The sequence below is a fragment of the Populus trichocarpa genome, chromosome 15 (genome assembly GCF_000002775.5).
Source record: "Populus trichocarpa isolate Nisqually-1 chromosome 15, P.trichocarpa_v4.1, whole genome shotgun sequence".
Taxonomy (NCBI): domain Eukaryota; kingdom Viridiplantae; phylum Streptophyta; class Magnoliopsida; order Malpighiales; family Salicaceae; genus Populus; species Populus trichocarpa.
The window spans coordinates 8,593,489-8,607,941 of record NC_037299.2 but is presented as its reverse complement, the minus strand read 5'-3'; the positions used below and the strand labels follow the sequence as shown (position 1 = coordinate 8,607,941).

The 14,453-nt window shown below is 29.7% G+C and overlaps 1 protein-coding gene across 1 annotated transcript; it reads left to right on the top strand.

Annotated features, from left to right (window-relative positions):
- Positions 1–10,263: 10,263 nt before the first annotated feature.
- On the top strand, positions 10,264–12,724 carry LOC18105786 (probable xyloglucan 6-xylosyltransferase 5). Its single transcript, XM_006374388.3, has 2 exons — positions 10,264–12,072; positions 12,436–12,724. Exon 1 carries the CDS (start codon positions 10,677–10,679, stop codon positions 12,036–12,038), a length of 1,362 nt encoding a protein of 453 aa, XP_006374450.1. The 5' UTR covers positions 10,264–10,676; the 3' UTR covers positions 12,039–12,072; positions 12,436–12,724.
- The last annotated feature ends 1,729 nt before the right edge of the window (positions 12,725–14,453 follow it).

The following is a 14,453-nucleotide window of genomic DNA, read 5'->3' as shown; positions in this document are numbered from 1 at the left end:
TAATAATATGTTTGGTTGAGAATAAGTTTTAAACAAGTTTTTTATGAAAAACTTATCAACAAGCATGATGGATTTCATGAAGAAATCAATCATAAAATCCAAGAAGGAAGCGAAGTGAAGAATTAAATTAAGTATTCATTTTAGTGCTTAAATGTAAATTTTCATATCTTACTTGATAATACAATGAAAATGAACTTATACATTTCATTTTGCATGCATTAAAAGATTGATGATAAAATCAAAGATAGATGTTTCTAAGAATTCACCTATGTTAATCTAATAAATCTAGAATTTTGCAGGAATTGATCAACCGGTTGATTTAACTAATTTGAACCGGTTGGCCATTTGTGCTGTTAGTGGGATTATAATGGTTGTAAATGACTAGTGTTTCTTAGAAACATATATATAGATTGTCTAATTGCAAAATTAACAAGAGAATCCGAATATATATCATATATAAGCTATTTTAAGAGCGAAACAACTACAAAATCATCAATCTTTGATCATACTCTAATTTGTGATATTAAACCTTCATTTTCTAACACAATAATATTCAATCTCATTCTCATAGCACTTAAACCCCTTCAAGTCCTATATAAGTAAATAAAAAAATTATCAAATTAAAAAAAAATCAAGATAAAAAAATAACAATCAAAAGAATAAGGATAAAATTTGATATGGAAAAAATGGAGGATGAAACCGTAAAAAAACTAATTTTAAAAATCATCTGAAATAAAATAAATAACAATATATAGAATGAGGACCAATCTTATAAATAATTGAATGAGGATGAAATTGAAAATAAATTTCAATTCTATAAATTAATTAAAATAAAACAAATAGCAATTAAAAGAATGAGAACCAAATCTAAGGAAAAAAAATTGAAGGGTTGCTGAAAAAAGTTAGAAAGTCAAGCACAAAAATTGAGGAAATAGAAAAGAAGGATAAAAAAAAAAAAGGAAAGTCAGCTAGCACCAAACTAGAGGGAATTAATCTACAAACGATGCCCAATGATCGAGTTAAAGATCTAATGAATTGTTAGGTCTAGTATATATAGATATATGTGGACTAAAAATGATTCGTGCTATAAGTGAATATAAATATTTCATCATATTTACCAATTACCATTCTAGATATGGTTATGTGTATTTGATGAAACACAAGTCTAGGTCATTTGAAAGGTTCAAATATTTTAGAAAACAAATTGAAAAGAGTATCAAGATATTTTGATCAAATCAAAGTGGTGAATAATTTGCCAAGAATTTCGAGATTATCTAAAAGAGAATGGAATTCTCTCACAATAAACACCTTTTGAAACACTACAACATAATAAAGTTTTTGAAATGAGAAATCACACTTATTGGATATGGTGCGGTCCATAATAAGTTATGCATATCTTTCATCTTTTTTTAGGGTTATGCCCTACAAACTTCTACTTATCTTTTAAATAAGGTTCCATAAAAATTTGCGCATAAGACTTTATATAAGATATGAAATGGTAAAATACCAAACTTTTCATACTTAAATATTTGGGGATATGATGCTTATGTAAAGCGTATTTTATTTGAAAAGTTAGGATCTAAATCAGATAAATATAAATTTGTGGGATATATAAAAGAAACTATTGGAATTATTTCTACCATCCCATTGAGCAAAAGTTATTTTTTTCAAAACATGTTGCCTTCATAGAGAAAAAAATTATTCATGTAAAAGAATATTTATTATTAATAAAAACTCTCTTTATCTTTATTATTCATTTATGTTTGATTAATGAGTTTAGAATAAAGATAAAGTCATTGGGATAAAAATATTTTACAAAGAAACTTATAAATTGTTATAATTATAGAATTCATGTTGTATCAAAACATTATTTCTAAATGTTCATGATCGATACTCTATTAAAATTGGACTTTAATTAGAATCATTAAGACTAATACATATTATATTCTTTTCTTTATGAAAAGAAATAGTTGGTCTTATAAGTTAAGGTATGAGAGATAACGAGAACTAATATGTAGGTGTTTGTTACATCACATGTGTACTCAACGAACCTACATGGGGATTTAATATGGAGAGATCATTTGTATTTATGAAAAAGCTCATATGATAGTTGTGTAAGTTATTCTTAGACTTGAAATCACTAAGTTATCTTATACAGAGAATGTTATATTTTGATCCTCGCTACATATTATCCTAATCAGGGGTAATAAATGGGCAAATATTAGATATAACATGAACTATATGAAGGTATTTTTAGTGATCAAGAGATGATTCATCACCCTAGGTAAATGAAAAAAAATATTTCACATGTTCTCAAATAGTATTGATTGTAAAATACTTATGCAAGGTGGAATGATAACTGAAAAGAGTTTCAAACTTTATTCAAACGATCAATGATTATGGTGTTAATAACAAACTATATTTGATAAAGTAGACACACTCTATGTTATAATATCTAAAGCAAAATATTTTTTTATGAAAAGATAATAATTACATTGAGAAAATGCTTACTGAGAGGTTAAATCAAACCACATATGATTTTTCTGATATTTAGGGGATCATAACATGTTGATAAATGATGTTCTTGATCTTCAAATATAAATTATCAATTGTTGAATTGATAATAAATTAAATTGTTCAATTTATTTAATCCTATTTAGTTAAGATTGTGATTTATGATTGGGCCAACATATTAGGAACTTAATAGGTCACACATTAAGAACCATTGGTCATTAATCAAGTGTGACTTAATTGTAAATAAGTTTTAAAAATTAAGGACTAAAATGAAATTAATACGAGGGATTAAAATTATATTGTACAAAATATACGATACAAGAACACTTAAAAATACAAAAAGAAAGAGCTAGCACTTAAAGACATAACAATCCATATTTTTAAAAGTGTTTTAAAAGATTTCTCGTTAGTGGTTCAGGTGAATTACTGTTAGAAACCAAACACTTGGATGACTTATGGTTTAAGATAGCCCAACCTTGAAAATGATGATCAAACCTAAAAAATAAGATCTAATATTTAGGTAATCTTCACTCAAACCCTGAACAAAAACTTAGTTGAGAGTTTGAGATATTTGACATGCACTCATCCAAATATATATATATATATATATATATATATATATATATATATATATATATATATATAAGTAAGACTTGTGAGTAGATTTATAGAAACATCAACCATGACACATTTCAAAGCATTGAAACGAGTTCTTTGGTGTATCAAAGGTACTGTAGATTTTTGTTTGTTTAATGGTTATTCTAATAGTTTTGAACTTGGAGGTTATAGTGATAATAATTGGGCTGGAGATATGGATGATAGAAAAAGCATTACAGATTTTGTTTTCTACATAGAAGACACAACATTTACATGGAGTTTAAAGAAGTAATCTATAGTCACTTTGTCAACACGTGAAGCTGAATATATAGTTGTCACATCAAGTATTTATCATTCCATATGACTAAGGAGATTATTGAAGGAATTATGAATGCCACAAGAGAAACCTACTCAAATTTATATGGACAACTCATCAGTCATTACAATAGCAAAAAATCTAGTATTTTATGATAGAAGTAAGCATAATGACACAATATTCCATTACCTACGAGATTGCATTGCAAATAAAGAAGTTGAAGTCAAGTATATGAAGACACAAGACCAAGTCACAAATATCTTCACAAAACCACCGAAAAATGATGTTTTTATCAAGATGAGAAATACGTTGGGAGTTATGAAAAAATCAAATTTAAGGGGGATGTTGAAAGTAAACTGATTTCTTGAAATTAGTTGAACTGGTCAACTACTTGAGACTAAGCAACTGGGTGGAATGAGTTGAAGCGGTCGACCAGTTCAATCGACAAAATACATTTCCTGTTCAGATTAGGATTTTCTTGTATTAGTTTAATTCCTTAATTGTCTAGGACTTTATGCCTATAAAAAGGCTTGTAATTCATTATTAAAAAATAGCATAAAAAAGAGAGTATAAGAGAGCTTAGAGAGAAACACTTAAATAAAAGTATACCTTTCTCTCAATCTTTTTCTTATTCTTGAGTTTTTACTTTGAATTATTATTTTGATCTTATACCACACTTATCCTTCTTCCAACACTTTCATCTCTGATTTTTCCTTTTTTTCTTTTTTTTTCTTTTTCACAAACCTACTAACATATTCAAGAAATTTTAACTAAATTTTCCCCCTTTTTGTAAGGAGACCATGCCTTATTTTATAGTTGAAAATATTAGTTATAGTGGTCTTCAATGTCAATTATTATTTAAGCAATAAATCAGGCTTAAAATCCCCATGAATCTAGTCCCAAAATCATAGGATATTCTATCATTTAGCTATTGGTGACTGTGGTACTTTGTTGTGATTTAGGGAATAGATCATGGCGTTAAAATATGACTTTTTACATTATAATAATATTTGGTATATAGAAGAACAATTATCTCATGATTTTTACTTGAATAAGAATTACTCAAAGCAAAATATTGATGCCAATGATGGCTTGTTAAGGCTGGAAATCTACATTTTTCCAGCGTGTTCTTCATTCTCATAAGAAGACATTCAAAAGATGCACAACAACGTCATTTGAAAATTTTGCAATTAAGGCCTCATATTTCTCTGTTTTTTAATCTAGTCATTAATCTTTTAAATTTCCAATTTCCATTAAATTAGGTTTTTAATTTTTTACCTTTTAATTTTATCCCTAAGTGTATTAATTAAACCCTCTAATTTGTCCATCTTTTCCAAATTAGTCATTAGTTTATAAAATTATGCAATTTTGATCACTTTGCCCTAATTCTCACTTTTTGTCTTCAATTTCACCCCTGATTGAATTAATTGAACCCTTTAATTTTGCTTCCTTCTATAGTTTAGTCTTTGGTCATTCAATTCTTTTAATTAAAACCAAAATAAACTTTAACTTTTGAATTAAGCCTCCAATAATAATCTAAATCAATCTTCAACTTTCTTTAATTTCTTCAACTCAATCCTTGACTAGTTTAAAAGATTCCTAAAACTTATGGTTACTTTGCTTTTTCTTGTAAAAATTGTTTCTTTCAACTAGTTTTTAGGAAGAAGAAGAAAACTTTTTAAAGGAAAAGCAAAATATTCATAAAATTTAGCATGTTTTTATTTGCTAAAGAAGTGCACTTGGAATGTTAAAATTGAAGAAATCTAATAAAATAATCCAAATTTAATTAAAAAATAGTTACAGAGAGGTCAAATCCAAAATTAAAAACTAAGAAATCATTTTATTTCATAAAAGAAACACAAGTGATTTAAAATTCAAAAGAGGTTTAAACTATTTAAGCTAATATATATTTGTAGGTATTAAGTTTTAACATATTTTATATGTGATATAATCGTAATTAAGACATAACATCCATGACGAACTATTTCACTACTATAATAATAATAATAATAATAATAATAATTTAAAGCCACGCGTGAAATTAAGGTTGTCAATTTCATTATATTCCATCTGGAAAGGTCGGTGTATCTTATTTTAGTTTTTTTTAAAAAACAAATCAAAATAAATTTTATCTTTCTTAGAATCTCGACCTATTTTGAATATTCCGAACGAAACATTTTGATTATGTTCTGGCCAAATAATTTTTCTTTAAGGCAAATCTATGTTTCTCTAATCTCATCCTTCAATGCTTAGTTTATTGGAGACTGGACTTTATAATTTATTGTGGTTTTTTTTTTGTTATCTCAATCTCATGATCCATATCACGGGTTTGAGTCGTTTGACAGGTTAACTCAATTGACTTAAGTTTTTCTTGTCTATTTTTTTAATTGATTTTTTTTTTGTTTCATTCAACATTTAGTTAATTATAAATTATGATTTATCATTTGTTTCAGTTTGTTTTCTGTGAAATTATCTCAATCTCATGATTCGGGTCATGAGTTTTGCGAGTTAACCTAAGTAGACTTAGGTTGTTTTATGGTCTTATAACTCAATTCAATTTAATATGTAGTCGTCTCAACATTAAAAAAAATATTATGCTGAATTTTTTTAGTCAAACTATTTTTTTACGAGTCATCTAGGTTGTCTTTAGACCCGTCAAGTCGATCGGGTCACATCTAGTCAACTCTCACATCTTTACTTGTATTTCAAATTTGAATAATATAATTTTAATTTATTTTATTTTTGAATTTGAATTAAAATTATATTTGTTAAATTAATATTTTGAATTATATATATATATATATATTACAACTCCGAAAAAACATGTTGAAATACTTCCAAACTAAAATATATTCATTTAATTGAAAAAAATAAAATACTAACTGACAGAAACGACATCTTGAAAGAAATTACCATGCCTAACATGGATTGGGTCAAATGGAGAATCAATTAAAGCTAGACATTTTGAGAAAATGTTTGGAGTTTTTTTTTTTTTTTTTTTTTTTATTAAGAGACACCACTAGCTAGAATATGAACAAGAGTTGAGATGGGAAGCGGGGACACATTGGCACGTGGGTACAAGTCACAGACCATGAAGATTGGTGGCGATCTGTTACGGACATGGAACCACCCATGTGATGTGGGAAATGCATGGTTAAGTGTTTGGGTCACGTCCTTGCAGTGCGCGTGGTCCGTGTTCGGTTTAACTTCGAAGCTCCAACATCTGGGACTCATAACTTGCCAGAAGCAGCTTACCTACCTTTCTAGCCTTCTAGGCTCCTCTTTCTGGGAACCATCCGCTGGACTTGACTGAACGCGTTAAAGCTAGCTGTGCTCAGCAAGAGACAGGCCCTTAGACGCGAAAGATAAAGTAGTTGGCCTTTTTTTTTTATTATTATTATTATTATTATTATTGACTTTCTCTTGATTTTGGAGATGGAAAATGATACCCTCTCTAGTTTTCATGTACATTTAAAAATTTTATAATTACGCAAACAAGTTCTTATTTGGTCCTTCAACTAAAAAAATATACAATCAAATCATTTGATCTTTTAATTTTATAATTAACTTCAATATCAAATGAAAATGATGAAGGTGCCATAGGAGTTAGTATCAGAGCTTATGATTAAAGCTATAGAAGATTGTAATGAAGCTATAATAAAGATAAAATAAACTAAAAAATGATAATAAGATTACATAAGGTATAATAAGATCATGTTATATTATTATATCATTTCTTTATGCTTTTAGTTAGATAAGGGCGTTTGGAAACGCGGGTCAATCCGCGTTTCCAAAAAATTTCAATTTTATTTTTTTGTTAAAAATTAATCTTTTTTATATTTTGGATCGTTTTGATGCGCTAATTTCAAAAATTATTTTTAAGAAATAAAAAAATATTATTTTAATGCATTTCAAAATGAAAAGTATTCATACTTCTTCTCCTGCTATGTTGTGAGAAATATCTTTTCATTTTCATTAAACCTAATCTTTTGCAACTTGTAATGTTATTTTTTTTTATGGGTTGATGAAGTGTTTTGTTATTCTATTTTTATATTTTTTTTTATAGATTCTATATATTAAAAAGTATTTTTATTAAAATTTATATTTTTTATCTATTTTTTTAGTTAAGAGATCAGGTTTCAATCATTTATACATTTAACCAATAAAAATAGGTTAATAACATGTTTATCCTTGTATTCATTTTTTTTATGGAATCTTTCCATATATATATTTTTTTGGTGGATTATATTCAACCAGTTCTGCTAAGTTCTATAACACTTGTCAAAAATTTATATATTGATAAATAAGATCATTACATGAAAAATTAAACTATATATATATATATATATATATATATGTAAATTAAAATTAAAAAAATAAATTCAAACCAATAAAAATTTATCATCTAGTTAAAAAATAATAAAGTGAGAATTTTGTTTATAAATGTTAAAAACTAAGGTTGACAATGCAAAGAATCCAACCTTTACTGCGGTGGTTGAAAAATCAGAACTAAGATTTTTTAGTATGAAAAATCTTTTTTTTCACTTATTATATCTCCAAAACACCTAATAAATATCCTTACAATATTAGAAAAACTAATTTATCAAGCCAAAAACCATATAAAATGACTCAAAAATACAAAATCAAATAGATAATTTTTTTTTCTCTCTATCTAGATTTGTTTTTATAGACAATGTGAAGGTTTAAAATAATCACTATCAAACTTTTCTCATCAAATGAAATCCGCTGATACCAAAAATGACAAGTTTTGTTGTCCTAAAATCATCCGATTAATTTTCTCTTTCATTGCTATTTTCATGAGCCTTTCTTACTTATCTCTTAATGTTATTTTTGGATCAAAATAAAAATCATTGGTAATGTGGAATTAGGTTTTTTTCAAATTTTCAATTGTTTATGTTTTGATACTCTATTTTTTAATTTTATATTTTTTTATATAATTTGAAGTCCAATTCTATCTAATTAGACTATAAAAATACTTAATTACAAGAGAAAAAAAAGTTTAAAAATGAAAAACAAATTGAGATGCTTCACAGTCTTCTTTTCCTTTTGTACTAAAATGTTAAGTGGATCCATTATGCTTCCTTTTCTTTTCAAAACTTCCCTTATAATCTATATGATATCAAAATAGTTAAGTTTCACGGGTATGTTTGACAGTGTGGTAGCGGTTGCTTTTCAAATAACTTTTCGTGCCGAAATGCATGTCAATGATTTTTTTTATTTTTTAAAAGTCATTTTTGATATCAGCACATTAAAACGATTCAAAATATATAAATCGTATTAAATTTTAGCAAAACAAAATATTTTGAATTTTGTGAGAAAGCGGTTTCAACCGCGTTCTCAAACACTGCTTAACAATCTTTTTTCCAGAAATAGATTATATAAAAATTGAATTAAAAATGGAAACAAATAAATCAATAGTATGAAATGAATATATGTTTGACTTTGCTATTACATGTGACTGCACGATCATTGTTGACCAATAAATGAGCATAACAAATTCGGATACCTATTATTTGCATGTCTAATTTTCATATCTAGAAATTTATTAAATCTCAGTTAATCCAGTCGAGTTAGGTTGGTCTATAAAAAAAATAAAAAAATATTTATCAATAATAATATATTTTATTTACAAGAGTTGAACTCAAAATTTTATTTAAAAAAAAAACAAATTTCAGACTATTTGTCTGTATTTTTACATGATTATGTTTTTTAAAAAAAGATAAAATTTAAAAGATAAAAAAACTATAGAAGGCTATTTTCCCTTATTGCTACTCTCAATGTATTTTTCAAATAACAAGATTCATTTTTCATTATTATGGACATTTTTTGTAATTTAATAAAAATATGTATTTAATCTTCTTTTAATATTAACAAAATATTATTTTTTATTATAAAAATGATATGTGCATTTGTACGTGGCTTGAAGCTAAAAGAATATGTTATATAAAATAAATACAATTGTTTTAACACAATGTCATTATTTTAAAAATTCTAAGACTAACACTATATAACATGTATGTCCTAAGCATACAGATAAAAGTTAGTAATTTTCTTTTACAGTATATTATAAATTACACCCTCTCTAGTTTCGTGGTAATTAGTTTTTTCTGTTTCAAAAACTAATTATTTAGTCCTTTGATTAATGTTGACACACTTAATTTAATATTATTTTATTTCAAAAAATATTTTCTTTCCTTGTCAATATTTCCATAATATCTAGTTATTTTTTTATTTCTTAAAAATAAATTAATTGAAAAAAAACAAAAAATAGACTAAAAAATAGTTTTTGAAAAAAGGGGACTAATTTTTTAAATCAGATTCAATTTAAATTTAAAAAGTTAAATAAGATTCAAATTAATAGAATAGTTGAATAAGATTCAATTTGGTATTGTAGTTAAATCATATTTTTAATTGTTTTTAGCTTTAAATTATTTTTTATATGTTTTTGGATCGTTTTTATATATTGATATAAAAATAATTTTTTAAATTTTTTTTTTAATATATTTTTAAATAAAAAATATTTTAAAAACAACTTCACTCTAAATAAGAATCACAATGGGTTCCATTTTAAGTTCATGATCCAATGATTTATAATCTTCTTAAGTTTTTTCTTGTTGTTTTTCTCTAAATAAGAGCACGAGCTACAAATATAGTATATATACAAATATATGAATCCTCCTTGAAGAAAAGTCAACCGTACAATACAGTCATTTTCATTCCAATAAATAAATCATAGTAATAAACATCCAAATCAAGTAACAAAATATAATCAACGTGATCCCCAAATCCGACAAATGCACATAACCTGTCTGTCTTCCAACACATATGTTTATTTATTTAATTTAAGAACCCCTTAATCGCCGATTATTGGAGGCCAGCCGTTTCATGTAAATCTCCTCTCCTTCCAGCCGTCTGTCCCACCACCACCACCACGGCCACCCCACGACCACCCCACGACCACTCCACCAAGTCCTTTTAGCTAGGGTTTTACATCTCTCTGGTAGAGAATAAAATATATGCTCAAAATATCAAATTTTCTCCAGATCTATAAATAAACTACTATTACTTCAGTACCTTAATCTGTCCACATAGAAGATAGAGAAATTGGGACCTCTCTCTCTTTCTGTCTGTTTCTTTTCTAACACATACAGAGACAGCTACTAAAACCATTATTTATTACATCTAATAAGACTCTGTCCTAGATTTAGAGAGACAGTAAGATAAAAATATGGGACAAGACAACTTCGCAGCTCAGAAGAGAGCTAGCGGCGGTGGAGGAGCTGGAGGGCTGCCCACAACAACCACCGCCAACGGCAGAGCTCGTACAATGCTCCCACGTGGCAGGCAGATCAACAAGACATTCAACAACATCAAAATCACAATCCTCTGCGGCTTCGTTACAATCCTCGTCCTACGTGGCACTGTCGGCATTGGAAGCCTCAGTAGCTCCGACGCTGACGCCGTCAACCAGAATCTAATCGAAGAGACTAACCGGATCCTTAAAGAGATCCGATCCGACAGCGAACCGGATGATCCTGCAGAATCGGAGATCAACCCTAATGTCACCTACAGTTTAGGTCCCAAAATATCCAATTGGAACCAGGAACGCAAGGTATGGCTGAGTCAAAACCCTGAATTCCCCAACTTTGTTAATGGGAAGCCTCGGATTTTGCTATTAACCGGGTCTCCTCCTAGTCCCTGTGATAACCCGATTGGAGATCATTATTTGTTGAAGGCTATAAAGAATAAGATTGATTATTGTAGGATTCATGGGATTGAGATCGTTTATAATATGGCTCATTTGGATAAGGAGCTTGCTGGGTATTGGGCGAAATTACCAATGATTAGGAGGTTGATGTTGTCCCACCCAGAAATCGAGTGGATTTGGTGGATGGATAGTGATGCGATGTTTACTGATATGGTGTTTGAGATCCCCTTGTCCAAGTATGATAAGCATAATTTGGTGATTCATGGCTATCCCGATTTGTTGTTTGAGCAGAAGTCGTGGATTGCCTTGAATACAGGGAGTTTTTTGTTTAGGAATTGTCAGTGGAGCTTGGATTTGCTTGATGCGTGGGCTCCGATGGGTCCTAAAGGTGCAATTAGAGAGGAGGCTGGCAAGATTTTGACAGCCAATTTGAAGGGAAGGCCGGCATTTGAGGCAGATGATCAGTCAGCTTTGATCTACTTGTTGCTTTCGCAGAAGGCTCAGTGGATGGATAAGGTTTATATTGAGAATCAGTATTATTTGCATGGGTATTGGGCGGGCCTGGTGGATCGGTATGAGGAGATGATGGAGAAGTATCATCCGGGATTGGGTGATGAGAGGTGGCCATTTGTCACCCATTTCGTTGGTTGCAAACCTTGTGGTAGCTATGGGGATTATCCAGTCGAGCAGTGCATGAGAAGCATGGAGAGAGCTTTCAATTTTGCTGACAACCAGGTTCTTAAGCTGTATGGATTTGGTCATAGGGGGTTGTTGAGCCCTAAGATCAAGAGAATTAGGAACGAAACTGTGACTCCATTGGAGTATGTAGACCAGTTTGATATTCGGCGTCCAGTGCATGACAACAGTGGATCAAGGAGCTAGCAATCGAAAGGCGTTCCATAAGTCATTATTGTAGGTAATGTAATTCCTCAGTCAAAGGCAGATTTAAATTTGATAACACTTTCAGTTTAAGTGAGTTTTGCTTGTGATATTGTTGTTCTCTTCCTGCTTCTGAGAACTACAGGGTAAAATTCTTTTATTAACTCAAATTTGTTTTCCAGCCATGTATGAGTAATCAATGAAGCAAATTTATAATCGAAACTGCTGTCCTGTGTTTTTTCTCCCTGATGCCTGATGGTTTCCTTCCTTCTATTTTTTTTTGTTAGTTTATATAATGCATGATCTATTTATTTTCCTTTCCATTCTTCATTTCTCCAGTTACCTTTGGTTGAATTGAAATGTTAACAAATTCATCCCCTCTTTTTTTTTTCTCGTGAAGTTCATTGCAAACTGGCATATGATCCATGGACTGAATTTGGTGGGTGTTCGGCATTGTGGTTAGCCAAAATGGAAAACTCACCATAATTGCAAAAGTGCTCAGTTATCATCATACCTTTGTAGGGGTGCCTTTTTATGTTTTTTTGACAAAAGTTGGATCAATGTATTTTGGAAAAGCATGATTTTATGCTTTTGAAATTCCTTTTGGTTAAGAGATTATCATTTGAACCTTGTATTACAGTAGCATTAATATTTTCTCAATTAAATTATATATATTTTCTTCATCTTAACATCAAGGTGCTTTTAGTGGTGCGGGTCATCAATACCTCTTCCAGAAAGCTTTCCAACTAAAAACGCAGCTACTTTCCTCCCCACTGATATCCCTTGTATTGCTATCTTCACATCAACTGATTCTACATTCTGAAACATCTAACGATGAAATGGTTGATGTTATTTTTCTTCTCTGAGACTATAAACATGCACAGTTTTTGTTAGATTCCTCTGGTTTGCGTGCCCTCATGATTGTGCGAAAAACTGGGTTGGATGAACCTATATGGAGCACAAATATTCATACCAAGGCAACAATGCTATATGGATTCATATCATACGCATGCGTGCTTTACTCTTGTACATATTACTATACAACTCTATTATCTTGCATTTCATTCCATATCTTCTTCTCCCTTTTCTTTTAAATACTATATTTACTAACAATTCATCATCACATAACTACTTCCAAACCATTCGGTTGACCAAAGTTAATTTCGTTGATGCTCAACAACATGGGCTGCCCCATTTTAAGGTTATTTAGTTGCTATTTGCCACAAATATCATTTATGTGATATCATTTTTCTTCATCTCTCATGATATCATTTTTTCCCGCTTGAAAGCCTAATTTCTTATGATATCAATATCTCGTTTTGAAGTCATACATTTTCATAAATTCAATTTTCCGCCGCCATGAAAGCATAATTTCTGTAAATTAAATTTCCAGCCCGAAGGCATAACTTTAATGAATTCAATTATACACTATAAATTTCTTTGTATTCTAGCATTACAAGAACGTTTTAAATAGTTAAATAAGCAATGGGGTGACCCGTGCTCTTGACAAGTCGGGTCCCAAACCATATGTTCCTCCTATAATTTCAACGACGACAACAATTTATGGCTATCCTAGCAGCCCATATTCATATACTTTCAGGCTGTCGTAACAACCCTCATTTTTACACATTATGGCAGCCTTCATTTTCCATGTGTTGGGGCTACCTTAGTAGCCTTGAATTCCTGTTGTTTATGTTGTTGTAACAGCCCAAACTTTCATAAATTTGACCCATCACAACAACCCTCATCTTTTGCATGTTAGGGTTGCTGTAACAGCCATAGTTTGAAGACCCGGGTTTTGACCGGGTCGGCCGGGTCAGTTTTTTTTAAATCAAAACGACGTTGTTTTAGTAAAAAAAATAAAAAAAACAAAAGTCAACGGGTTTGCAACCGGGTCTTGTCGGGTCAGCCGGGTAGCCGGGTCAACCTGCCAGGTCAGCCGGGTCACATCGAGTTTTTCCTTCCCTCGTTTTTTCTTCAACCCGGCTCGGTTCCAGCCCCGGATCGCCTGGATCCCGGGCCGGGCCGGGTTTCAAAACTATGATAACAACCCTAATTTTCATCATTTGAGCTGTCATAACAACCTTAATATCCTTGAATTCAAACAATTGTAATAGCCTTTTTTTTCCACAAACTTTTAGACTTTTATTTTTTCAAAACATAAAAATAATAACCACTCATAACAATTCCAAATTACCATATTTGTAACATGTTTAACATATTAAGAACACTGTTTAATACCAAAATCAACACAATTCAATCAATTTTCCATACATTCATCATTCTAGATTTTTACAACAATTACTCCATCTTTAGAGATCACATCACATATTAAAAAAAGCTAATTTAAGTATCTCCAACAATATTTAAAACATCAAAATCCACACACTTTGATCAAATTCCTAATCCTCCCAAAAT